Genomic DNA, 26,235 nt, shown 5'->3' on the forward strand with positions numbered 1-26,235 from the left:
GCTCAATTTGCCATAGTCAAAAATCCGGTTCTTATTTGGGATAAGGTAAAAATTGGGAAAATAATGAGAGCGTGTATCATACTGCACAATATGATAGTAGAGGACGAACGAGATGGGTATACTCTGTTTGATGAAACTGAATTCGCACAAATGGAGTCAAGTAGAGCTTCAGAAGTTGACTACATGCTTCCAACACCCAGGCCTTCATGTGTCACTACTATGCTCAAGAATCGAAAGGATGTTCGTGATCGAGAAAAAAATAAATGCTTGCAAGATGATTTGGTTGAGAATATTTGGGCAAAATTTAGAGCAAATCAATATTAAAATTTAGGGATGGGCATTTCGGTTTAAGTTCGGGTTCGATTCGGTTTGGTTTATTCGGTTTTAGTAAAACTCTAGCCAAACTCAACCGAAATTAGTTTAGTTTGGTTTGTCTTTGGGTCGGTTTACGTTTGGTTTGGTTCAGTTTAGTTTGGTTTTAGTTTGGTTCGGTTTTAATTCGGTTTAAAAATCAGTTAATGTAACAAAATAAATTTGATTATGGTTTTAGAATAGTTAAGTAATCAAATAAATTAGAAAAAATAGAAAATTAAATTAATACCTAATATTAAATATAATAAAATCTATATTTATATTTAGTAAATTTTATTAGAAAATTTAAAATAAAGTAATATAGAAACCAAATGCAAGTGGTAATAGATAAAATCACATATTATAATTTTAATAATATTATTAATTAATTTAAGAAACATATTGGGTTATTGGTTTGGTTCGGTTTTAAACCGAACTATTTGGGTTGAGAAAAAACATAACCGAATGGTTGGATTGTAGGATTGAGTTTGGTTTGGGTCAGTTTGAGTTCGGTTGGTTTGGGTCGGTTTGGTTTAAATGCCCACCCCTATTAAAATTAATCATTCTCTCCATTTATGTATTGTACTTCTGTTGTAATATGTATTAATGTTTTTATTATGTTTTGTATGTTTGAAAATTAATTAAAATGCAATATTTTCTAATTTTATAAAATTTTAAATGTTTACACATTTATACCACTTCTATTCTATTTAAAATTTTTAAATTTAAAAAACAATATTTTCAAAAATAAGATACCGAAAATAAGAATCTACCAATGGAAGAGAAAATTTTATTTAAGAGATCATGGGTCCTTATATTCAAAACAATACACAATTAATTCATAAAAAATTTAAGAACCTCCATTATAACAGCCTCCCAATAATTATGCTCTTAGGCCATCTTTATAGGCATAACTTGGTGGGTGTTCCTCGGCTTATTTTATTTGGAAAAAAATAGAAATTGGGCTTAGATCAGAAAAACTGATCTTATTTGAGAACTGTTATTTGTTATGTTCTTGTGTGACGTGTTCAAATTTAACTGGAAACAAAATTTTGGTCGTCGAGAGATTAATCTTGTTTCATCTTCTTCGGGTTATTTTGTTCTCTCCCAAACGGCGAAACGGGCGATTTCAATTTCTTCTCTTTGATATTATGCCGATCTCATCTCCTCTGTCTCCTCGTCTAAGCCCACTGTCTCCGCCAAAAAGTCATCACTTGCTCTCTTGATTCGAGTTCCCTCTTTCATGGGTTTTGCTTTCAGTTCTGTTTATTAAAGTCTTTGCAATCAAGATCGTTGTCTCTCCCCCAAAAGGTGTTGTCTTTGTTTGCTATTTGGAGGAACAACTAGGGTTCTTCTACAGTGTATGAATTTGGATTCTTGAGCTTGTACCTTCTGCTTAATCGGGTTCAATCTTCTCTCTTGATTGAGTTTGAATTTGACATCAAAGTTTTGATTTTTATTGCTTTGTGTGTGTGTTCAGGGATGGTGAAATTGAGTCTCGTTGAGCCGTTGAAGTTGTTGTCTTTGTTATGGATGATGAATTAGGGATTTAGATTCTGAGCTGTTGTTGTTTGTTGTTGATACTTCTTCTCTATCATGGGTTGTATAATCTCTAAGAGGAAGTCTCCAAAGAAGAATCCACCATGGAAAGAACCATTAGAGAAACGTTCTTCGAGGATCACTTCATCTAGGATTGATGATTCTAGCCAGACTAAAGAGGAACAAGATCGGTTGAATAAAGTTATGTTGATTGAATCTGACAAGTTTAGTTCAAGTAGGTTTTCTGAGAAACAACATCTGGAGATTTCTGAGATTGGTGATACTGATGCAGATGAAGATGATGTTCATCCTCCTACTGAGGAATTGAAGAGAGAGCCTAGTGTTTTGATTCGTCCCTGTGTTGAAACCGTTTCAAAGGAGGCTGAATTGGCTGCAGGATGGCCAGCTTGGTTAGTCTCAGTTGCTGGTGAGGCACTTGTGAATTGGACTCCACGACGTGCAAGTACCTTTGAGAAACTGGAGAAAGTAAGTAAGCTGTTGTTTCTTTTTTTTTGTCTTTTCGATCTGTTCTGTTTTGATGAAATGAACTTGTTTCATGAATGTCTTGCTTCAATGCTTCTTGTGTGGATGCAGATTGGACAAGGTACATATAGCAGTGTATACAAGGCTCGTGATCTTCTTAATAACAAGATTGTTGCGCTTAAAAGAGTTCGGTTTGATCTTAGCGATTTAGAGAGTGTTAAGTTTATGGCCAGAGAGATCATTGTTATGCGAAGGCTTGATCATGATCTCGTCGGACTTGCTTCCATACCCGGTATCAAGTTTTCAGAGCCTCAGGTTACTACTCCTTTACTATGCTTTGCGTACTCTTATTCTCAGTATATCAACTTTTGTAGACGTCAAAACAAACTTGGTTCTTCTGCTGCCTACGTCAAATGTTATATGCAACAACTTCTAAAAAATTAAATCTTATGATCTTAAACATGTTCTCTCTATAACTAACTTTTTAGCAAAAGTTCTTAACAACTGATCTTAGATTATTTTCCTAATATGTTTAATCTAAGAACACAAAAAAAAAGTTATCCCTTTAAAGATGCCTTAGGGGTCATCTAACCTATCACTAGGGGTCTCTCTTAAATTACTAATATAAACCAATATACAGTAGTTAGATAATCACCGTCATGGGTTGTTAGGTGCACGGGGTCCCCATCAAATAATTCGCTTTTAAGTGTTGTTGCGACCTTGATTAATCTCAACTTATACTTGAGAAACGAGTCAACTCGAGACTTTTCCTAAATGAGGTTGCTTCTATTAATATAGAATTGTCAAAATGCAATTTGAAACAAGTTAATTTGGCAAACTACCACTTTTGGTTGTCATTTAATTTTGTTTGGTTTGGGAAAAGGTGCTCGATCACTAGGTAGACAGAAGCACCAACTCATGTGTTTAAATGCTACCCACGAGCCACTTACGACAAGCACCACCAATTAATATACATTCACGGATATAAAGAATCAATAAAGAAGAACCCAAAACCAAAAGATTTATCAACATACTACAAAACTTGGTGAATGTATATTAATCATCTATGTCTGTTTCGGTTTTTGTAGATCAATATTGTATTTGCTAAATGAAAACCTTGCAACGACGAGTATAAGTTTTAGTTTATCTTTAAAGTTTTACTTAGAAAATTTATTATTTTTAGTTTTATATAGTTAATTTGTAAGTTTTGGATATAAAAAGTAGAATTATAAAAACTGGTGGAAGTTTTGACAACCCGTAGACTTTTTTTTTTTTTTCGTCAACCCGTAGACTTCTTTAGTTTTTCTTAAGGAAAAGTCTAGAGGAGAAAGAAAACAAATCGATCGATGGAGCCATCAGCCACAGATAATTACAAGAAAGAATTAAATCTCCGCATTTATTTCTTAACGACGACAGAATTGTCATCGTACTGATAGTTTTTGAGGTGTCTTTTCTTGTGGCTAACGTAGATTTGAGACTTGGTCCGTTCCAGCCTAATACGAATTAGCTACGTAACGTTTTACTGTTTCTAGAGCTTTTGTGTCCCATTTATAACACGTGATGATTATTAAAAAAAATATTGGTGTGTGTGTCTACTAACGTGTGATATTAGTTATACATAATAATCATGTTTTCTGCAAATTGTCTGATTTTGTTCGATCAGATAATATTTATTTTCATATTCACCATATATATATTTTAATCCATTTCACGAATAGTTTTTTCTTACACAATCACATCGTTATGAATATTTTTTCGTATACTAGTATTAATACTCTTTATCAAAATATATCTTAGAACGTTAATAACATCCTCAAAAATTTGAAATGTGTATATTAGCACGGGTCATTACTTAGTTCAGATTAATAATGTTTTTGTTTGTAAATTTTTTCCTTCAAATTTGAAAATTAATTCGTTAATATTATTTTGATCTAATATTTTCTTTGATAGAAGAAAAAACTAAAGTAAAAAAATAATATAAGTCAAACACATACTATCAAAAATAATATAAAAGGATTTAATATATTTCTTACTTTATATAAAACTGTCTACATGAGGAGTTTTCTATAATAAATTGAGTGAGCGTGGGGTTTTTTGCCAATAACGAATTTGCATTAAAAATGTATTCAAGTTGTATGAGACGTTGGTAACTACAAAAAATGATAGTAACATTTTAACAAAAATAAAAGGAAGAAAAGCAAAAATGCCTCTTTTTCTTTCCACTTTTTAAAAATGCCTTTGGGAAGGGTCCATTTTTAAGGGTACCATTTTTTCTGGTAAAAAAGACTTTTTTACCCTTAATGAAGGAAACCTAATTTTCTCTCCACTTCGCCGTGCTTCTCTCTTTCCTCAACCGACGATCTTCTCTCCTTCGTTCATCGGCGATTCTTCGCAGCGATTCTCGATCCTTCTTCACGGCGATTCTCGATCCTTCTTCATGGCGATTCTCGATCCTTCTTCGCGGCGATTCTGCGCTTTCGTCTCTCGTACACGTAATTCCCGACATTGATTCTGGTTCTATCGCAGGCAGGTTCATTCTTTCTTTGTTTCTTTCTGGGTTTATCAATTTGGACTATCGCTTTTTTAAATTTAGGGCTTTTAGATTTCTTTGATATCAATTTGGAATATGTAAACTCTTTTAAATTTGGATTTATATTCTTTTAAAACAGTTTTTAATAGCCCCTTCAGTTTCTTTGATATCGATCTAGATTCAGATCTGATGCATTCCAGATCGATAATTGTGTTTGATATGGATTTGAAATTAGTAAAGACTTGTAAATTTGGATTTTTGTTATCTCTTGGATTTTAGAAAGTCCCTGTTAAACTATTTGATATCAATTTTTAGATCGGTCGTAGTTGAATTATGTTGATAAAGTGTGTTGATAAGATGACTTCAGATCGATAACGTGTGATGTTGATTTTTAAAAACCCTTTTAAAACTCTTGTTAATCCGTTGAAAAGTCTAATTAAGTGTGTTTCTTTAACAGATGGCATCAAGTGATTTTGAACCCCTTGCACTACCAGAACCAACATATGGTATGGGTTTAGAACCAATTGTTGGAGCAAACATATGTCAACATTCGGACTTAAGCCTAGTTGCCAAAGTTAAACATGCATTAGGAAAAGCATCTTTCACGAAGCTTCAATCTTCCTTCCTTGGGCACATCATCGAACTTTCAGCCAGAGACATCAGATTTTCTGGGAAAATATTCCACTACTTGATGCTGAGAAGGCTGAAGACAAGAGGGAGAAACTTATGGTTTACAGTGGACATGCAACCTCTTCGGTTCTCCTTGAGAGAGTTCTTCCTTACAACAGGTAATTATAAAGTGTTTGCAATAGTTTTAAAACCCTTTTAAAAACCCTTTTTAACCCCTTTTAAAACCTTTTAAAACCCCTTTAAACTTTAAAATTGTTAAAAGCCCGTTAAAACCCTTTTAAAACTCTTTTAAACTCTTTTAAAACACTTTTAAAACTCTATTGTAAAAGGGTTCTTCCCGTTTTAAAAGTTTTAAAAGTTTGAAAACCTTTTTAAAACCTTTTAAACTATTGTAAAAGGGTTTTAAAAGGGTTTTAAAATCTTTTTAAAACCTTTTAAAACTATTGTAAAAGGGGTTTTCCCGTTTTAGAAGTTTTAAAACCCTTTTAAAACTCTTTTAAACTCTTTTAAAACACTTTTAAAACTCTATTGTAAAAGGGTTCTTCCCGTTTTAAAAGTTTTAAAACTTTTTTATAACCTTTTAAACTATTGTAAAAGGGGTTTTCCCGTTTTAGAAGTTTTAAAACCCTTTTAAAACTCTTTTAAACTCTTTTAAAACACTTTTAAAACTCTATTGTAAAAGGGTTCTTCCCGTTTTAAAAGTTTTAAAAGTTTTAAAACTTTTTTATAACCTTTTAAACTATTGTAAAAGGGTTTTAAAAGGGTTTTAAAACCTTTTTAAAACCTTTTAAACCTTTTAATACAAACAATTTATATTGTAAAAGGGTTTATATTGTAAAGGGGTTTTAAAAGTTTTAAAAGTTTTAAAACCTTTTTAAAACCTTTTAAACTATTGTAAAAGGGTTTTAAAAGGGTTTTAAAACCTTTTTAAAACCTTTTAAAACTATTGTAAAAGGGGTTTTCCCGTTTTAGAAGTTTTAAAACCCTTTTAAAACTCTTTTAAAAGGGATTTAAAAGGGTTTTAGAAACAGTTTATAGTAGGCAAGTTTGAACAAACTAACATCATTGTTTTATTAAACATAGGGATTCAATGCGAACCTATTCATAGAGAACCAAGGAATAACGGCAAAGATCCAATTAGTGAACCATATTCTTGGGCGGTGAGAGGAGATTACACTTTAACTCAACTTCAATATCGACTATTTAATGAACCGGAAGAGGGTGAAGAACCTTTGGATGACAAGGAAAAGGAATGCCTCGCTGCAGTGGTATTAACAGAAGGTATTTTGATGACACCATATTCATTAGAGAAGATACCTCTGTCTAGGCTTAAGCATGCATCGGATTTCGAGATGTATACAGCCCAACCATGGGGCAAGGAAGCGTATAACATTCTCGCCACATGCATTCAGAAATTCGATAAAGATTCTTGGTCAAAAGGTCAGTATAGTGTCAAGGGATTTCCCATGGCATTATATATATGGGCCTTGAGTGCTGTTCCAATTTTTGGTGATACATTTGCGAGAAGATGTAATTTTTCCAGAACATTTTATCCACTGATTCTCAACTGGCAATCAAGTCGATATACAAGGTTTGATGATATTGTTGAAGCTATTAAGAAAGCAACTTGTGTAAGTTTTGAATTCTATTAAAAGTGTAGTTTTGATTATTCATTGGTTATCTATATTTGATGAGTTTTGTTTTGATGGATTTTGATTATTTTTGTAGGTTGAAGTCAAAACAATAATTGGAGATCCACAAGAATATAAGCATTTGGTTGATAAAGATGACAATGATTTTGAAGAAGTTATTGGCTTGGTTATGAAAGGCTATAGGTTGAAGAAAGAAGAATGGTCTTCTAGATTAGTTGATATTTACTATGCTTTGGGAGAGTTGGGTGACAAAATGGGGGAAAAATTGCCAGTCTTTGAGAAACAAGAGAAAATGGAGAAAAATTTGTCAGATTCAGAAAAACTTGACATAATCCTCTTTATGTTAGATGACTTCAACAAAAGACTAGAAGCCATTGAAGAAGCTGTCAAAACCACATCAGGGGAAGATAAGGATAAAGGAGTAAGATTACAAGATCGCACCTTTTCGCATATATTGGACACTAAACTCTTTAAACTGAGGTCCTTTTTTTTCTTTTCCCTTTGCAGTCTCACGAAGATGAAGATGGACAGAATAGAAATGAAGAGGTTATAAATGAAGAGGTCAGTATCTATTTTAAAAGTTTTTCTGTTTAAAAAGTGTTTTTAACGGATTTACAGCATAACACTGATTAAAGGGCAACCATAGTGACTTAAACCTTTTAAAACCCTTTTGAAACAGAATGTAAAACCTTAAAAATGATGTTGTTATATGTTCTTTTGTTTTGTGGCAGGCTGGCAAACAAAATGTTGATGGAGATATTGCTAGAGAAGATTTCGTAGAAAGCCAGTCTGCAGATAATAAAGTCTTTTTCTCCCATCATTGCAGATGCTTGGCGATGACTAACATTCCTTAAAGCAGAGTCACAGCTGTGCTGACTAATATACTTTCGAACAACAAAGCTATCTGATGCTTTAGCCTTAGTTGCACGTAGCCTCCAACTACATTTTTCATCAATACATTTAAGAACATACCTCTTGTTGTCTGACTTAAAAGTATGAAACTCAAAACTATGCTTGACTGCATACATCCGCATCTGACTTCTCATTTCTGTTTTGTCTTTGAATAACTTTCCACAAAACAGTGAATCAACATCGATTAGACCAGTTGAGTGTGAAGAACCAGATGGATACCCAACAGAGGTTGTCATGTTACGAGGAACACCCTCGACATATGGATTTGGTATTGGTTGATCCTGAAAGTACAAATCAATGGTTATTTAAAAGGTTTTACAAGTTATTTAAAAGGTTTTACAAGTTATTTAAAAGGTTTTACAAGTTATTTCAAAGGATTTAATAAGGTTTACAACCGTTTTCAAAAGGTTTTTTAAAGTGTTTAAATGTAAGTTAACTGAGTATGAGTAGAAGTAAAATCATCAGAATTGCCAGAATATTGACTTGAAGAAGCAACAGGAGAACAATAAAAACGAGGAACACCCTCGACATATGGATTTGGTATTGGTTGACCCTGAAAGTACAAATCAATGGTTTTTTAAAAGGTTTTACAAGTTATTTAAAAGGTTTTACAAGTTATTTCAAAGGATTTAATAAGGTTTACAACCGTTTTCAAAAGGTTTTTTAAAGTGTTTAAATGTAAGTTACCTGAGTATGAGTAGAAGTAAAATCATCAGAATTGCCAGTATATTGACTTGAAGAAGCAACAGGAGAACAATAAAAACGAGGAACACCCTCGACATATGGATTTGGTATTGGTTGACCCTGAAAGTACAAATCAATGGTTTTTTAAAAGGTTTTACAAGTTATTTAAAAGGTTTTACAAGTTATTTCAAAGGATTTAATAAGGTTTACAACCGTTTTCAAAAGGTTTTTTAAAGTGTTTAAATGTAAGTTACCTGAGTATGAGTAGCAGTAAAATCAACAGAAGTGCCAGTATATTGACTTGAAGAAGCAGCAGGAGGATCACTCTCGACATATGGATTTGGTATTGGTTGACCCTGAAAGTACAAATCAATGGTTTTTTAAAAGATTTTACAAGTGATTTCAGAGGATTTAATAAGGTTTACAACTGTTTTCAAAGGTTTTTAAAACGGGTTGAAAAGGCAGTAAATTACCTGAGTATGAGTATAAACATCAATAGCATTCCCAACTAACAAATTTGAGCTTGTTTGATCCTGAAAGGATTTGTAAAGTATTTAAAACGTTTTACAAGTGTTTTCAAAGATTTTTATAAGGTTTTGTAAGCAATAAATAATTTAAAATTCTAAAGTAGAAAGTTACCTGAGTAACAGCAGTAACACTCTCAATAAAAGGAGTAGAGCTAGGTTGACCCTGATAAAGAAACATTCCTCAAATCAGTTACTTTTCTAAAACAATATTAGAAAGAACAAGAGAATGAGTTTACTAAAACTACCTGCTCTACAATCTCACAAAAATCCTCAACAGTAAAACATAGATGAAGAACTCCTCTACTTTGTGCATATTTGAGTTTAAAAGCTTCAAGCTGCCTATCATTTCTAATAAAGATAGGAATACTACCTATAGTAGAAGACTTAGCAAGCAATGAATAACTAAGCTTTAAACATTGTGCCTGAATATCAATGTCAAAATCTTCTAATAGAATTTTTACCAACTCACTAAATCTAGTATTCTCATCAATGTTAATCAAAGAAGCTCCCCTTTCATTATCCATCTCAAATTCCCAATGAATGTTGTTGTTCAACTTCCACAAACCACATACTGAATACAATTCAATCATTTGTACACCCAAACAAATCCTGAGAAAACAAACCAATAAAACTACATTAAAAGAAGAGAGATCCGAACAACTATATCAAAGAATAACAGTAGATGTCCAAAGATCTAATAAAGGACATTATTATCACGAACAGATCTAAAAGAGCAAGTGTTAAGACCTAAAAAAATTCTGACATCTAATTTGAAATCGAAACAACAATCTAATAGCTAACACAAAATTGAAATTGAAATCAAAACAAAAATACAGAAACAAGCTTACACGATGGGAGAAAAAGACTTTATTATCACGAACAGATCTAAAAGAGCAAGTGATTAAGACCTAAAAAAATTCAATTTATAACGGCGGAGGAGAGATTTGCTTTATAAGACCTAAAAATTCAATTGCTCAATACGATGGGAGAAGAAGAGACGAAGACGAAGACGATGGGAAAAACAATGATAACGGCGGAGGAGAGATCCGACCGGAGAAGGAGAGAAGAAGAGACGAAGACGAAGACGAAGTAGGTCGACGGCGAAGGTATAATTATAAAACAAGGGCAAAAATGTCTTTAAAAAATAATGGAAGAGTATAATTAAAAATGATCATGAAAGAGGGTATTATTAAAAAAGGATATCAAAGAAAGAGTATTAGTAACAAATTCTCAAAATGAAAACAAAAATCAAACATTTTTTTAACATATAAAAAAAGACAATAAATAATCATTTTTTGGTATATGTTTTATCTTTTTCTTGTTATATGAGAAAATGTCAAACAGGATTAAAATAACAATTAGCTTATCGCTAGACCTGTATATGAGTTACAGTTTCTGTCTTTATATGTTTCATCTTTTGGCGACAAGTAATCATCATTTCTAGGAAATATGTTTATCTTACTCCAGACGACCTGAGGACACAAAAGAAGACTATCATCTATTGACTTGATTAATTTTAAACAGCACTTTACAAAAATAAACAAATTGGTAACATTCAAATAAATCATTCAGCATTTGGGCTTTTATTTACAACATCAACCTCATCTCTGGGCCTCTGTTACGATCATTTTTCATTTACAAAAAACAAAAACAAAAACTTCATTCTGGTACACACGTTTACATTTGGTTATCATGAATCGACAGCCAAAAAACCTTTTCACTACACGTTCTGCGTTGACTCTGAAAATAATATTTGTGTTACAAAAACTGATTATTTTACTTTTTTTAGTTTGTACAAATTCAAAAATTTTAGTTAATTATTCACAATATTATCAAAAAAAAAAATATTTAGTTTAATATGACGACATTATATTTTAAGAGGTTTGGCTTTAATATACTAACTTCTTTTTATGTGGCCAAGAACAAAATTTGAATGCATCTTATTTCCATATTTTGTTATTACTTCAAAAATTATTCTTCATGGATCACAAAAGTATATCTAACTTCTTCATGATGATAAAAAGTTCTTGCCATTGGTAGAACTAGATTGTAGAAGGGTTAGAGTAGTAGTAAATAAAAACTCGGCTAAATAATTGAGCAACGAAAGCATGATTTTAACTACAAAACCGCATAAAGAAGCTTTTACATTTTGATCTTGCGGAATAAAGGGATAAAATCCTGTGAGAAATCGCAAAAATTATTGCTCTTCTTCATGCTTATCTTTTTCATTTTCTTCCTCTAATTCGTCATGGTCGTCATCCTCAGGTTGAACCAACTTCAACTTGAGTCGACCATCTTCACGGCTGGCTCGTAGAAACTCTCTCCTCGGAATCCTAACTTCTTCCAACACAAGCCTCCCTTCTTTCCTATACGTCTTGAAGCTCATCCTCGTCATCGCCGGAGGATACTCTCTACGTTCCTTCCCTCGTGGTTCCCACTCTTCTTCATAGCTGCTTCCCTCATCTTTACCCTTCACTTGAATCATCTCGTCATCAACTTCTTCTTCTCCTTTACCGTTGACTTTTTCGTCTTCCAAGCCGTAATAGCTCTCTGACCCTAGACCTTCAGTACACAGCTGTAGACTGCTGTTCTCGGTCGAGTTTTTCTCGTAAGAAGAGTGGGATGTTTCCCTGAAATGAAGCTCACCGAATATCTCTGTAAACGGAGGCGGCGTTTCGTCGTGGTGGTCGGTGGTGAGGTGGAGCCCTTTGCTTGGGTTCCAAGGTGAAGTAGAGGAGAGAGTATCAAGAAGCGACTTTGTAGAGTTGTTTTGTCTTGGGTTCTCGAATATTCGGTGAAAGCTTCCATAGGCAGCCATTGTTATGGAGAAAGAAGAGACTGAGAATTTGCTCTCCTCTTTGTTTTTATTTTATTTTTGTTGGTATTGAGGTTGTGAGAAAGAGAGAGAGAAGAGAGGACACGAGATGAGCATGAAGGAGAAGATGGTATTGTCAAATATATATTCTTTAGTGAGGAAAATTACTGGAATAAATATGATAAAAGTTTTGTTATATTCAAATATTCAAATGGGTATTCAAATATTAATCTGTTGACATCTTTTTTAGTTTGAATTTGACGATGGTAATGAATGATGACAATATTGTTCTAGGTGATTCTGTGACTTTGATAAGCATAGTTTTATTAGTTTTAATTAGTTGCTGCCTACCAACAAAAGCAACTTCAAAGTGAAGGAATTAATATTACTCGTCCTAATTAGTCATCTAGACCGAGTACCTTTTGTATGTTATACTTATATTATATATGTTACGTACGTATTATTATATCATATGACGTACTCCATTTTATTTGCATGCATTACATTGTAAATTACTAGTAATGATTAATTAGAGAGATGAGAGATTTTGGTATTAGACTACAAAAAAACAAATGGCGGAATTAATAATGATAATGGAAATGATATAGCTAGCTAGCATGACAGACGACGTATACACTATATAATTTTATATGTTTGTCTTGGTAAATTGTTAAATAAATTGAAATCACATTTCCATGCCTTTGTTACACAGTAACTGTAAATATTACTTATTATACGTAAATAAATCAAGATTTCTTCTAGTGAAAGAATAATGAGGAGAATGGAATAAAGAGGAACGACCAAGTGGTGCCAATTTTGGTGGCTATGATTTATTTGGGCACGGCGAAATAATTTAGTATGGACAACTTATATATTCTTTATATTATGGAATCATACCACTGTTCATTTCTCTTTTCATATATTGTTGGATTTGATTTTTCCTTAAAACATCGCATCTTTTGTTTTAATATATACAAATAGCTGAAAGTATTATCTTAAAACTCAGGATCTCCTATGTTTCAATGCTTTTGTTATTAAGGTTTGTTTGATAGGAAAAAAAGAAGGAAAGATTAGGTGAAGTGTAAACTTAAGCTATACGTGGAATTTTTCAAGAGATAACAACATTTGATTTTTCTGGACAAAAGAAATATTGAATTTTCCAATGGTGGCAAACCACGACAGATTCGAGATATATAGTTGAGTCGATGTGATTGGTTGGGCCGTGGGAGCCTCGTGATCCTCAACCACATAATCTAATTTCACGATATTCTCTTATAACCAGGTGTTATGGCCGGAGACTAGCTAAACACATAGATCACAAATATACAACATAACCGTATAGAATGAATTGAATATCAATAAATGTATCGGTCACTTTACTATAAATTATTTCAAGATATTTAAATTGTACACGAGTTTAAATTCATACACTATCACGACAATAAATAAAACATTATAGAGGACTTGGTGTAGTTTGTGCTAATAGGTGGTGATGTCTGTTAATGTGGAATGGTCGGTGGGCTCATAAAACCCGTTTCAGCATGGGCTGGATATTCATCTTTCCACCACGGTAAATTAAAATATGTAAGCTGCAGGTATGCCACATAGTGGAAGTTTGATTGGGGAATTTCAAATATACTCTTTTTAATATTTACTATCAAATGTTGTTCATTTTCAGTTATATTTTTTTTTATAGAGTTTTATAAAAAAAATTGAAAGGATTTACAAAAATGATTATAAAATCTAGTTCTTAGTTATTATTTTACACAATTTTGAGAGATTTTATAAAAATGTTTTGGAGGTTCAATCACCATACTTATTGCCTTATTGCCATAGATCATCGATACACATTTCTAAAAATATTTGTGGTAGATGATTTGTTTTTGAAAAAGGTTTACTATATAAAGATACTAGAATTTGTACCCGCGCACGCGCGGGATTTTAATTTTAAATATTTCTTATCAATAGAAATTCTTAAGCTCAAATATAATCTTTCCAACTTTTGAGTATAAATTTATATAAATACTAAACTTACTTTACTCAGTGATATACAACATATATATTTTTGACAATTTGTTAGAAATACTCTTTTTGGCATATCCATTTTCAAAAATGTCCATTATTTTATACATTTTCATTTTTGCCCTTTTTTACACAATTACACCATGTTAAATTAATTTTTAGATTTTTTTTTTAGGTTTGGGTTTCCAATTTACATTTAGGGTATAGTTTTTAAGGGATAGGGTTTATAGTATTAGGGGTTTAGGATTTATAATTTTGTCATTTTATATATTGAAAAGGGGTATTTTTGAAAATAGACATCATGAAATGGTATTTTTGAAAAGTGACATAGAAAAAGAGGTATTTTTGAAAACCCCCCTATATTTTTGAAGATAATATTTCTTTGTTATATTTATTTGCGATTTTACATGGGATTTTAGTTAAAATTTATATCAGTAAGAATCATTAAATATGAATATAATTTGAAGATTAAAAGATAAATATCTATAAGTGCCGTACTTATTTTACTAATCTATATATAACATATATTGTCTACTGTCGCAATAATATTGTTGACAATCTTGTGACCTTTTATCTTTAAAAGAATTCATTCCATATTCATATCTCATGAAAACATAATTTTAAAAGTTCTAACGTCAATGACGATCGTTGACCTAATTATAGAGACCATTTCAACATATCGATATCCTACATTAAATGCGAATATACAAAGTTTCAGAAACAATTTTAGTGTTATGTCGCTACAATGAGGTTGTCCAAATGCATCATCTGCCATAATAGAATTTCCGACTAAGTCAAGAATGCTTAAATGATGAAATGTTTAAACCCCATAATGAATATCTATTCACTAATCCAAGTTACATATTTTCTAAAATCTCATATGTTATTTACAGATGTTAATTTTGTGATGCAACCCCAGCTTCCTCTTCTAAAAAAAACATAGTGTACTTTAAATATGTTGTTTTTGCCAATGTTTTGGGTTAAAAGCATTTGATAATATATATATATATATATATATATTTGTTATATATGTTATATATGTTTTGTATCATGTTATAAAATTGTAGCTCCAGTTGATAATATACGTTATGAGATATGCTACACAAATCACATGCCACTTTTTGTAACGCCTTACATATCATTTTTTCTATATTTCCTGACCATTGATTTTGTTTTTTTAGATAGATTATCTTTTCAAAATTCTTTTTCATATGTTTCCCAAAAAAAAGTGTGCCTCTTACAATGTCTTTGTTTTAGATCAAAACTTTTAATTTAAGTTAAGTTAAGTAATTAATATTTTCTATCTTATAAGTAAAATTTAATAATAAATCTTTATGGTATATGTTTCTTAGAAACTAATGTTTCACTTCAATTTTATTTACATGTTTAGATTTTTTTTTTTTTTGTCAACCATTGGGCCACAACTGGCCAGCCTATTAGCCAAATTCCTACATTCGTAGGAACCGGGACTCGATCCCGGGTGTGATGGTGCCTTCTGCAAATGGACTTACCTCCTGCACATGTTTAGATTTTTATAAATACAATTACATAACTTGTTTTTTTACTCCACCATGCATTAAATTCTTACTTACATTCTAAAACTCATTAACCCATTCTAAATTTTGGAATATAATCATTTTTGGTTATAATTTTAATAATAACATTATTACTAAAACAAATTTATAGTTTTATTTTTAATATTTTAAAATTTTCATTTATTTTACTTAATTCATTTTTAGATAATTATTAATTTTATTATTTACTAAAATATTATATTATTATTTAAACTATTTTAAATTTAATTAATTTTAGTTAATTCATTTTTTATTTATTTTTTTACTATTATTAATTATAAATAGTAAATATGCAATGAATGAATATTAAAAATAATATTTTTTATGCAAAAAAATGATTAGGTGGAAGCTGATGTGGAGAAAGGAGAAGTGAGCAAAGTTAACTTTATATATATAGATTACCTTATTATTTTCGCTGGGAACATTTTCGTCTCCTTTTTTTAGGTGCCTACAATTATTTACCGATGTTCCCAGCGAGTCCTCCGAAATCAGTTCCCTCTTCCACCAAGCCAAAAAAGCTTAAAGGTGGGGTCTAGTTATTACACATGTCATCATGCCATGCCAAAAATAATTCATGCCATGCAAAAAACATATCATCCTGTGTAGTTATTATACATTACACATGTTATTATACATGTCATCATGTCATGCCAAAAAAAATCCGGCACTGTTTGACTTTGAAGATTCCACTTTATTTAGTAGATGTAAAGCTGAAGTCTTTTTCTACACCAATAGTCAAGGCCCAAAAGTGGCCCAGAAAAGACATCAAGTACAAATAAAAGTTTTTAAGCTTCCCTCAAACCTTAATATGTACCATTCTTCTTTTTGGATAGATAAACCCGCCGCCGCCGTTAACTTTTTCAGTTTTTTCAATCCGTCAACCCAATATGATTAGTAAATAAATTTGGCATTTTTTTCTATGAATCACATCAATAAGTAATGATGTGAATTAATTTTAGTTAATTTATTTTTTATTTATTTTTATTATTAATAATAAATAATAAATATGCAATGAATGAATATTTAAAATAATATTTTTTACGCAAAAAAAAAATGATTAGGTGGAAGCTAATGTGGAGGAAGGAGAAGTGAGCAAAGTTAACTTTATATATGTAGATTACCCTATTATTTTCGCTGGGAACATTTTCGTCTTCTTTTTTTAGGTGCCTACAATTATTTACCGGTGTTCACAGCGAGTCCTCCGAAATCAGTTCCCTCTTCCACCAAACCAAAAAAGCTTAAAGGTGGGGTCTAGTTATTACATATGTCATCATGCCATGCCAAAAACAAATCGTGCCATGCCAAAAACATGTCATCCTGTTTAGTTATTACACATCACACATATTATACATGTCATCATGCCATGCCAAAAGCAAATCCGACACTGTTTGACTTTGAAGATTCCACTTTATTTAGTAGACGTAAAGCTAAAGCCTTTTTCTACACCAATAGTCAAGGCCCAAAAGTGGCCCAAAAAAGACACCAAGTACAAATAAAAGTTTTTAAGCCTCTCTCAAACCCTAATATGTACCATTTTTCCTTTTGAGCCTCTCTCAAACCCGCCGCCGCCGTTAACTTTTTCAGTTTTTTTAATCCGTCAACCATATATAATTAGTAAATAAATTTGGCATTTTTTTCTATGAATCACATTAATAAGTAATGATGTGATTTAATTAATTTTAGTTAATTTTTTTACTTATTTTTTACTATTATTAATTATAAATAATAAATATGCAATAAATGAATATTAAAAATAATATTTTTTATGAAAAAAATGATTAGGTGGAAGCTGATGTGGAGGAAGGAGAAGTGAGCAAAGTTAACTTTATATATATAGATAGATTTTTCAATTTATCCTGATATATCGAGCATCGAGATATTTATTAATCCAATATTAATTTAATTTGTATTGATTTTGTTACTTATATATTTACACATATATTGGTTTAATATAAAAATGATAAGTTCTTTTCATGTATTTCTTTAGGGAAAAGGAAAAACAAAGGGACATGAATTTGTGATGTATGACGAACGTCTCCATAACAGTGGTCCGTGGAGCCCTGTCCGAATCTATCCACCAAACAGATATCACTCACGACTTCACCTTTTCCACTTGGTCAATGACCAACGACATCTTCTTCGTCCTTACCTCATTTATCTATATCTTTATCATATATACTCCCAAACACACGTAGACAATATAATTTTTTTTTTGCGAATAATTCTATACGAATTATATAATCAACGTCCACAAAAAATATGATTTAATCGTCAGCGACTGATGGGATACCCAATCCATAGAATGGAGCCTTGATGTCTCCTAGTACGTATTGGAGCATTTTGCTCCTCGTAAGATTTATAGCCATTAGGAATATCACTTGAAGACCAAAAGAATCTTACTCGTGAAAGTTTCGGAGAGTTGATTTAACGTTTGGTAAACTTTTTAAAAATATATATCCCAAGCTTTCTAAATATTTTTTAATAATTAACTTTCGTTGATCATCTATTATTCTTATTCTTCATATCTCTCGTCAGAAACAATTCAATAAAATTAGAATGTATATGATTTTTTATTTACAAAAGTAAACACATTAAAAGTTGTTTCTTATTGGTACGAATGGACAACACTGTAGTTTTTCAAAATAACAATATATATGTTATATGGTCAAGTCATTATCAGCATTATAGCCTAAATCTTTCATGCAAAAAAAAAGCTAATACAATAAACATAAATTAGTTGGAAATCGAACATCATTTGCCTTTATCAAAAAAAAAAATATATATGTTGGAAAAAATAATTAAAATACAAACTATAACCCACGTGAGAAATTCCAAGTGCCAACAAAAAAAGTATGATCATCAAGAATAAAAGATAATAAATCATGGTGTCAAGATATTATTCCAATATAGTGCATGATAATTTGTAAAGAGATTTTTTTAAAATATAATTGTCAGAAAATATGATCTCGTGGAGAAGTGTTTTTGATGCAATTAATCAACCAAAATACAGTATCTAGAACTTTTAACTTTAGAATGGATAGATTGATTTTTATGTTGTAATAATGTATGATCGACGATTGAAATGTTAACATTTTATTTCTTAAAACAGGGGATTTCGTTAATTTTTTAAAAAATACTACCAGTTCTCCCTTTTTCAAAATACCTTTTTAAATACTCTACCAAAGCCACATAATATAATATAATAGTATATTTTAGCAAAAAAAATTCACATAATAAATAATCAGTATACTACAAAATACTCAATTTTAATATTCTGATTTTGCTTTTTTGCCATTTTTTCTCCTTCAAAAGTAATGTTCAATAAAATCAAGATTTGGGAAAAGGCGTATCCAAAATTCCAAATACGTGTATAAAGTATGCAATTGACGTGCAACTTTTTTTTGACCCACTACAAAAAAAAAATTACATGACTATACAAATATGTTGAATTCAACTATCCTCTAATGATATTCCCCTCTACAATATGCTTTTGTCTATGCACTTTTTGATGGGGGTTTGTTTCAAATGGTCCCTTGGTCCATTGAAGAACCAATTTTTAAATCCATCTCTCCCATGATCTCAACTTTTATTTCAATATTTCAATTTCCATAGATGCAATTAATTTGTAGCTTTTACAAACAATACCAAAGGCGGATAGGGAGAAGATGCTTCACAATTTCGTTGCCGATGCATGAGAGAGACACCGGTTTACAAATTTGGTTAAGTATTGGTATGGACGGTTTATCACAAAGAAGGCAATTGAGAACATTGACCAAAAATGTAGAACAATGTCACCAACAGAAACCACATTAACACATACAAAACAAATCAAGCAACATTTGATTTTGAAGAACAAGCTCACAGTCTCCTCAAGGGATTCTCTCTCTGCTCGTTTTAATTCACCGCCAAGCTTCAGTACGTTCTACCCTCGAACCTACACGGCTCAAGTTGGTTAATACCTTTGTTCTACTCACAGGCCACTGAGCTGGAGGAGCCAGAGTCAGCACCTGTATATCCGAGTCGCTCAATCTCCTGGTCCTGTATTTTCCACAGTCTGATTCTCTCTGTTCAGATGCATTGCTCTCTGAGATTAACTCGTCTGATATCTCGCTGCTTGAGCTCTGATTTTCTGTGTTTTCAATGTAGTCTGATTGCGTCTCGTCACTTTGCTCAACGGTGTTAAAAGCCAAAGACTGTGAAGGGCTCTGGTTACCGCTCTCATCAGAAGGTTCTAAAGGGAATACATGAGCTTGCTCGACCACTGAGTCTTGTCTTTCCCTTAGAACTTTTTCGATTAGTGTCTTGAGGAAGTTCATCACTTGAACCGCATACATCAGTGCTGTCAACGGATCATCCATCTACAATAAGATTATTTTTCTCAATCTTTTTGTTTAAATATGACTCACACTGGTAAAACTTGATAATAAAACCTTGTTGCAGAAGACATACCTGTGTCATATTAGGTGCGAAAACCATGGCGATGTTGCGTGAATTCATCTTGTTAAGATGTTCATACTGAACAACATCAGCCATTAGATTGATGGCCCAGTCAAGCAGAGCAGCTTCTGTAGGTGGAAGAAGCCTAACAAGCTCGACATGTTCCTCATCTGTTTGGCATTGCATCACTTGTTCAGGCGACAACGAATCAAGAACGCTTGTAGGGAGTTCTCTAAACCATGCCTGATACAGAAAATTCAAAGGAAAACAAAAAAAAAAAAAATATTACAATTTTTGTGGATGAAATCTGTGCTTCTGCATAAATTACATACCTTGATAAGCCCTGCCAAACAGTGAACATCAATTCGTTCAGGTATAAATCCTCGGTTTAGTTGCTCCCTAACCGCCTCTTCCTCACTATTCTCAGCAGTGAGTCTAAAAATGCCCTCTGCCTGAGAAAACAGAAAGTAAATTACATGGAAAGCTTATGATAATTCCACTTTGGAGGAAACTCGATGAGGCAACATACCAGCAAGCCTCCTTGACCATATAAACAGTTTTGCATCAACAAAAGAATGGTTGGTACACAATTGCCTCTTGAATCATATGATAATTGCATCGATTCGGTTGATACCCCAAAGACTGTTGCACTAAAATGATTGAGATAGCAAACGAGGTAAGAGATGAGATAAGCAAGCAAGAGCCAAGAGCAGCATTACAATTGCATAGGCACAGTTTTTCCAGTTTTAAACATTGATCTTATAAATCAAGCATGTAAAATAGTTGGAAGAACAATGCAATCCTTGTCATAATCTAACTTCAGCTAAGCTATTCAAGATGCATTCACATGGGTCAATAGCCCAATCTTGAAACGGTTTACACAAGTAATGAGCTAATATATGTTGTAGCAGAAACATAAAGCTCTAAGCTTCTGATTAGGCTTCCACAAGTAGAGAGGTTAAACAGACAAGGAAGCCTAATCAGAAGCATTCTGTATCCAATCTACAACCGATGCTCACGAGTAAATGCAAGATAAAGATTGGATCTTAATCGCATTGAAGATCAAATTACGAGCCTAACCATGAATGTAGTACCTTCTAGTCTTCTACCACAATACAGAAACCTATGAATCTCTAGAAGAGAGCTAAGAAACCCTTAAATTCTTCTTGAAATCTCTAATTGCAGGAAACTCATTTGGACAATGTACCTGGCGCTGGGAGCCCTCCTGGGAACTTCAGGCTCAAACTCAACAGGCAAACCCAAGAAGCCATTGAAACGATCGAAGGTGACGTGAGCCACGTGGCGGACATTGGTAGGCCATCCGATCTCCATGCTACAGAGCTCCCTCCGATTACTCTTGCAAGAAATCAAAGATCTCCTGAAAATGGCGACAAGAAGAGCCAACAACGAAATCTGATCTTCCCCACCATTACCATCATCATCTTCTTCGCTGCTCCGTCTTGTCAAATCTTGTTGTTCGATTGAAAAGTCAACATCTTGCGCGAATCCAGGAACTGGGTTGTTGTTGTTGTTGTTCCTGCTCCGGAGAGCCGCATTGTAGGATAAGGAAGAAGGTGAATGAGAAGAAGAAGAAGAAGATGAAGGAGAAGCGGTTGGAGATGAAGGAAAGTGAAGGACTTCAGTCATGGCGCTTCACACAAAACAAAAAAGGAAACAACTTTGATATGGGTTCAAATATGGGGATGTTTGATTGAAGACGAGAGAAGCTACAGAGCTCCAAGATTGAGGATGATTGATTTGATTAGTTGGGTCTTTGATTTGGGTGGGTATTAACTGGAATGTAACTGGAAACTGTTTGATTCAAACCCTAATTTTTATTTGATAACTAAACCAATCACAAATCGGTAACTATATAGGTGACACAAGTAAATAAATTTTAACGAACAATATGGGTAAACATCAAAATAAGTAAAATAAATGTGATAAATAGTAATATAGTAGTAGTATTAAATATATGAACATATTAATTTCCTTTTTAAAAGAATGTAATCACTATTTCTTTATAGGCATTTACCTGGCAGATTTGGTGTCCACCAAAACTTAAATACTTTTTGTGACAAGTAATTACGGATTGTATGGCAACAACAGCTAATCTACGGCGCCGTGGACTAAGCTGTGATATGGAATGTGCGATTTGTGGAGGGGCGGAGGAGACAGTCAATCATGTCCTCTTCTTATGTCCTACGACTAAGCAGGTTTGGGGTTTGTCCCAATTCCCGACATCTTCGGGTTGCTTTCCTTCGAACTCTGTCTATGATAATATGGACTCAGTATTTTGGAGATTTCAGGACATTCCTTCGGTGGAAGTGTTTCTGTGGATTCTATGGTATATCTGGAAGGCCAATCCGGTAGCAATTTTACGGATAGCGGAAGAGGAATCAAAGCTTTGGTCTTTAGCCCAAGAAGATCTCTTAGGATCCTTCCCTCAGGGTGGCCCTAGACATCTATCTATGTCTATGGCTCAGACCTATGACACGGTTCATGGTCATGGATCTAGTTACCGATGCTTTGTAGATGGATCTTGGAAGGCGACTGACCAGCTTATGGGTAGAGGATGGTATTGCATTTCTCCTGAGGGAGAATCTCCCACTATGGGTGCATCTAACTCTCGCCGTAGCTTGTCACCCCTCCATGCAGAGGTGGAAGCCCTCATATGGGCAATGCATTGTATGATTGGTGCGGATAATGAGAAAGTTGTTTTTCTCACAGACTGTTCTGACTTGGTGAAGATGGTATTCGCCTTCTGAATGGCCTGCTTTCAAGACATATCTAGACGTTATTAAAGAAGACAAGGCTGAGTTCCTCTCATTCTCTGTCGTTCAGATCCCCATACACAAAATGGTAGAGCGGACAAACTGGCGCGTCGAGCTAGAGTGGAGTCGCATACAATTACCTTTGTGAACAATTTTCCTTCTAATTGGCTCGTTTGAGCTAATCTTGTATTCTGCTGGCAAAAAAAAAAAAAAAAAAAAGGAAAGTAAATATTTGATGTCAAAAAAAAAAAAAAATGTTTGAAAAATGAGAATAGTTTACAAATACAATTAAAGATGGGAGATTCTCAAAAATAGCACTATTTTAGGTTTTTGTTCCAAAACTAGCACACACTATTAAAAATTCCAAGTTTAGCACAATTAAAATTTTGGAGAAAATTATTAAAAATAAAATAAATAAGATATTCATACGATCGTTTTACATGTTTTCGACTTGACGAAACTTATGTGGAACTCCGACGAAGATGACGATGACGATTTCAAAATTCATTCTTCCTCCCAGCTTTAGATTTGTAAACCTCTTCAACCTACAAACGCTAACAGAAACATCTCTCACCGCTCTGCAAACAGAAAGCCCAGACTCAGTCATGATCCGGGAAAGGAGAATGTGACTTCGCCTCTATCTCCGCCTCCTGAATCTAGCTCCGACCCGTCTATTGACTATGGTACGGATCTGCTCTGCTCGTCATATACTCCTGATTGTAAATTATATTGTATCCTATCGAGTGTTGATTGCTCTATAGGAGATTTCAATGCTCTAATTTGTTTTTTCTGGGAAGAAGACCATGGTTTATTTGATAAATTGGAAAACAATGGCTGTTTGAAGGGGAATTGTGAGGGTTATTTATGCAATTCTATGGAGGATAGGTTATCAAAGTCGAGAATTTGTCCAGGTCTGGGGAAACTCTGATTAGTAATAAGCTTGTATTTGATTGAATATGGGCTTGGGATTGAAGAATTTTTTTTATTTTCCAGATTCTATTACATTTTTACCAAAATCGTTCATCACATTGGTTTTGTAATAGTGAAATAAAGTTTCAGACATTTATAATTGAGAATGGTGGGAGTCTTTTAGAGAAGAAGTTTCTTCCAACATTTGACAAATTGGGGAAGACCTGTCATCTTCTTCTCACTAAAGAACACTTGTTCTTCCTTCATAACCTTCTCAACGATGATGGGGTGCTCAGCTTCGCAAAGATGTTCTCTTTGGATGTTGTTCTTTTGTACTAAGCAGTTACAAACAGTGTTAGTATTTGTACTGAGTTCGGTGGTGTGTTAGCTTCAAACAAATTGTAGATCACTAATGAAAAATCAAATCTTAGGTAATGTTTCTTATTGTGATTTAATTTTGTGCAGTAAATCGCCAAATGCTTCTACTGTATTCTGTTTCAAATTATGTGTTACAACACCTTATCTTTGTCTTATGAGCATGTTTGTATTCTGTTTCAGTACACTAGTGTTTTATGTTAGCACTTTGCTTTAACTGTGACTGAACTTCATGAAAGATTGTATAAAACTTGGGAAAGATTTTATGAAATTCAGGAAGGATTGTATGAAATTCGAGAAGAATTCTATGAAATTCAGGAAGATTTCTATGATTTTCAACAAGGATTTCCTTGAACTTCATGATGACTTTCATAGAACAAATTAGATTTCCAAACATCAGAATGTGCACAAAATGAAATCATTATCCCTCACTAATGGAATAATCTAGTAATATTTGACATATTGAAAGCAAAACACATATAAATAGAGATTTAGAAACACATTTATTCAAATTTCAGGAAAGTTACAATAATATTCAAGAAGGACACTTTGAAATTTAGGATGCTCTTCATAAAAATAATGGAGTAGTGATTAAAAACAATAAAGTGAATGAAATTCATCATAGTTGAGTAATCGGTGATACATTAAGGCAACATATAAATAGAAGAAGGTTCAAAAATTCATTTATTTTAGTCTAGGAAGAATTTCATAATGTTTAGGAAGGATTGCATAAGTTTAGGAATGCATTCTTGAATTTTAGGAAGCTATTCCTAAATCTATCAAAATCTCAAAACGGAGATAACTAGAACCAGAAGATCCTCCACCACCACCACCATATATACTTTTCCTCATCAACAATACTAAGCCGGTCTGTAACCGAAGAACTAAAAGTCGAAGAAGCTCAATACATAAAAATGGACAACAACAACGAACTTTCTCACTCATTACCAACTACTTTGTTTCCAATGACATTATAACAAACACTTGGTATGCAACAACTTTGGTGTTGATATATGCTATGTTGGTGGCCCTTGCTGAGTCCGTTTTTATGGTTGTGGCGGTGGGAATTCGCGGGACTGAAACGATGGTGGCGGTAGATGTGTTGTATGCAAAATTTGGTTTGAATAAATGCTAAAACAAAATTGAGCTCAGTGTCTTTATCTAACACCACAATCAAATCGAAATCTATCAGTTCTTCCCTCCAAATCTAGCTTTCGTTGTGAACTCAAGCTCCAGTCACATGCTCTTTCCTCAAAAACAGAGTGTGTGGATTCGTCAGAGATTTTGCCGATTTAATATGACCTTAAGCTGCTTTGATTGAATCTCCGACATATTCTTCGTTAATCACAAATACGATTGGTGAAAGAGATGATGAAGAAGAAGAAGATGTGAGATCGAAAACTTTACCAAAATCAGAATCGACTTTTGATTATAATTATTTTATTCTTTTAATAAAATGTGTTTAATAATTTAATAATTAATAATTTTTAAAGAAATGCTACTTTTGAAAAATCTGAGCTTGTGTGCTAACTTTGGAAGAAAAACCTAAAATGGTGCTATTCTAAGCTATTTCTCGGAAAAACACAATCTTCAGTCCACTAATTCGACGTAAGCAAAATGGGGTCAAATCAAATGATTTAAAGATATAATGTGGTATGATTGATAACTCTAACGAGTTCCTTATATATATATAAAAAGAAAACTTTATGATACAAAAGAAACTAAATTAGTTTACATTTATGTATTATTCATACATCTTTAAAACACCAAATCTTGATATAGTATAAACGTTTAAAAGTCCTTGTCACTGTGGATTTCGTTTGGGGCAAAATCTGTATTCTATAAATGATTTTTTTTTGCACGTCTTTCTAAAGTACGAGACCATGTTATATGCGTAGATTAGTAGTATCCACGTATCCGTAATGTATACCATTCAAAAGTTTGATCCAGAGGCGCTACCCATGATTAAAGAAACACTTCTTTTTTTTCTTTTTTGAGAAATTTTAAACAATACAGTTATT

At 32.8% G+C, this 26,235-nt stretch overlaps 4 protein-coding genes across 5 annotated transcripts; 2 read left to right on the forward strand and 2 right to left on the reverse strand.

The window, feature by feature from the left end:
* LOC104770571 (probable serine/threonine-protein kinase At1g09600) lies at window positions 1,313-2,835 on the forward strand. Of its 2 annotated transcripts, none has more exons than XM_010495020.2 (3): window positions 1,313-1,662; window positions 1,832-2,376; window positions 2,485-2,835. In XM_010495020.2, exons 2-3 carry the CDS (start codon window positions 1,948-1,950, stop codon window positions 2,815-2,817), a joined length of 762 nt encoding a protein of 253 aa, XP_010493322.1. In that variant the 5' UTR covers window positions 1,313-1,662; window positions 1,832-1,947; the 3' UTR covers window positions 2,818-2,835. The 2 variants fall into 2 exon arrangements, with proteins under 2 accessions (XP_010493322.1, XP_010493321.1); XM_010495019.2 differs by having other exon boundaries at window positions 1,321-1,712.
* On the forward strand, window positions 5,357-8,348 carry LOC104772444. Its single transcript, XM_019241853.1, has 5 exons — window positions 5,357-5,691; window positions 6,617-7,164; window positions 7,262-7,606; window positions 7,693-7,746; window positions 7,917-8,348. The coding sequence occupies exons 1-5, from the start codon at window positions 5,361-5,363 to the stop codon at window positions 8,037-8,039; spliced, it is 1,401 nt and encodes a 466-aa protein (XP_019097398.1). The 5' UTR covers window positions 5,357-5,360; the 3' UTR covers window positions 8,040-8,348.
* On the reverse strand, window positions 11,373-12,261 carry LOC104770572 (protein FANTASTIC FOUR 3). Its single transcript, XM_010495021.2, has one exon. The coding sequence runs from the start codon at window positions 12,124-12,126 to the stop codon at window positions 11,506-11,508; it is 621 nt and encodes a 206-aa protein (XP_010493323.1). The 5' UTR covers window positions 12,127-12,261; the 3' UTR covers window positions 11,373-11,505.
* LOC104770574 (rho GTPase-activating protein 1-like) lies at window positions 19,375-21,985 on the reverse strand. The gene is made up of 5 exons (XM_010495022.2): window positions 21,364-21,985; window positions 20,686-20,806; window positions 20,489-20,608; window positions 20,169-20,399; window positions 19,375-20,077 (listed from the first exon to the last, which is right to left on the reverse strand). Exons 1-5 carry the CDS (start codon window positions 21,801-21,803, stop codon window positions 19,619-19,621), a joined length of 1,371 nt encoding a protein of 456 aa, XP_010493324.1. The 5' UTR covers window positions 21,804-21,985; the 3' UTR covers window positions 19,375-19,618.

The sequence above is a fragment of the Camelina sativa genome, chromosome 20 (genome assembly GCF_000633955.1).
Source record: "Camelina sativa cultivar DH55 chromosome 20, Cs, whole genome shotgun sequence".
NCBI classification, from domain to species: Eukaryota; Viridiplantae; Streptophyta; class Magnoliopsida; order Brassicales; family Brassicaceae; genus Camelina; species Camelina sativa.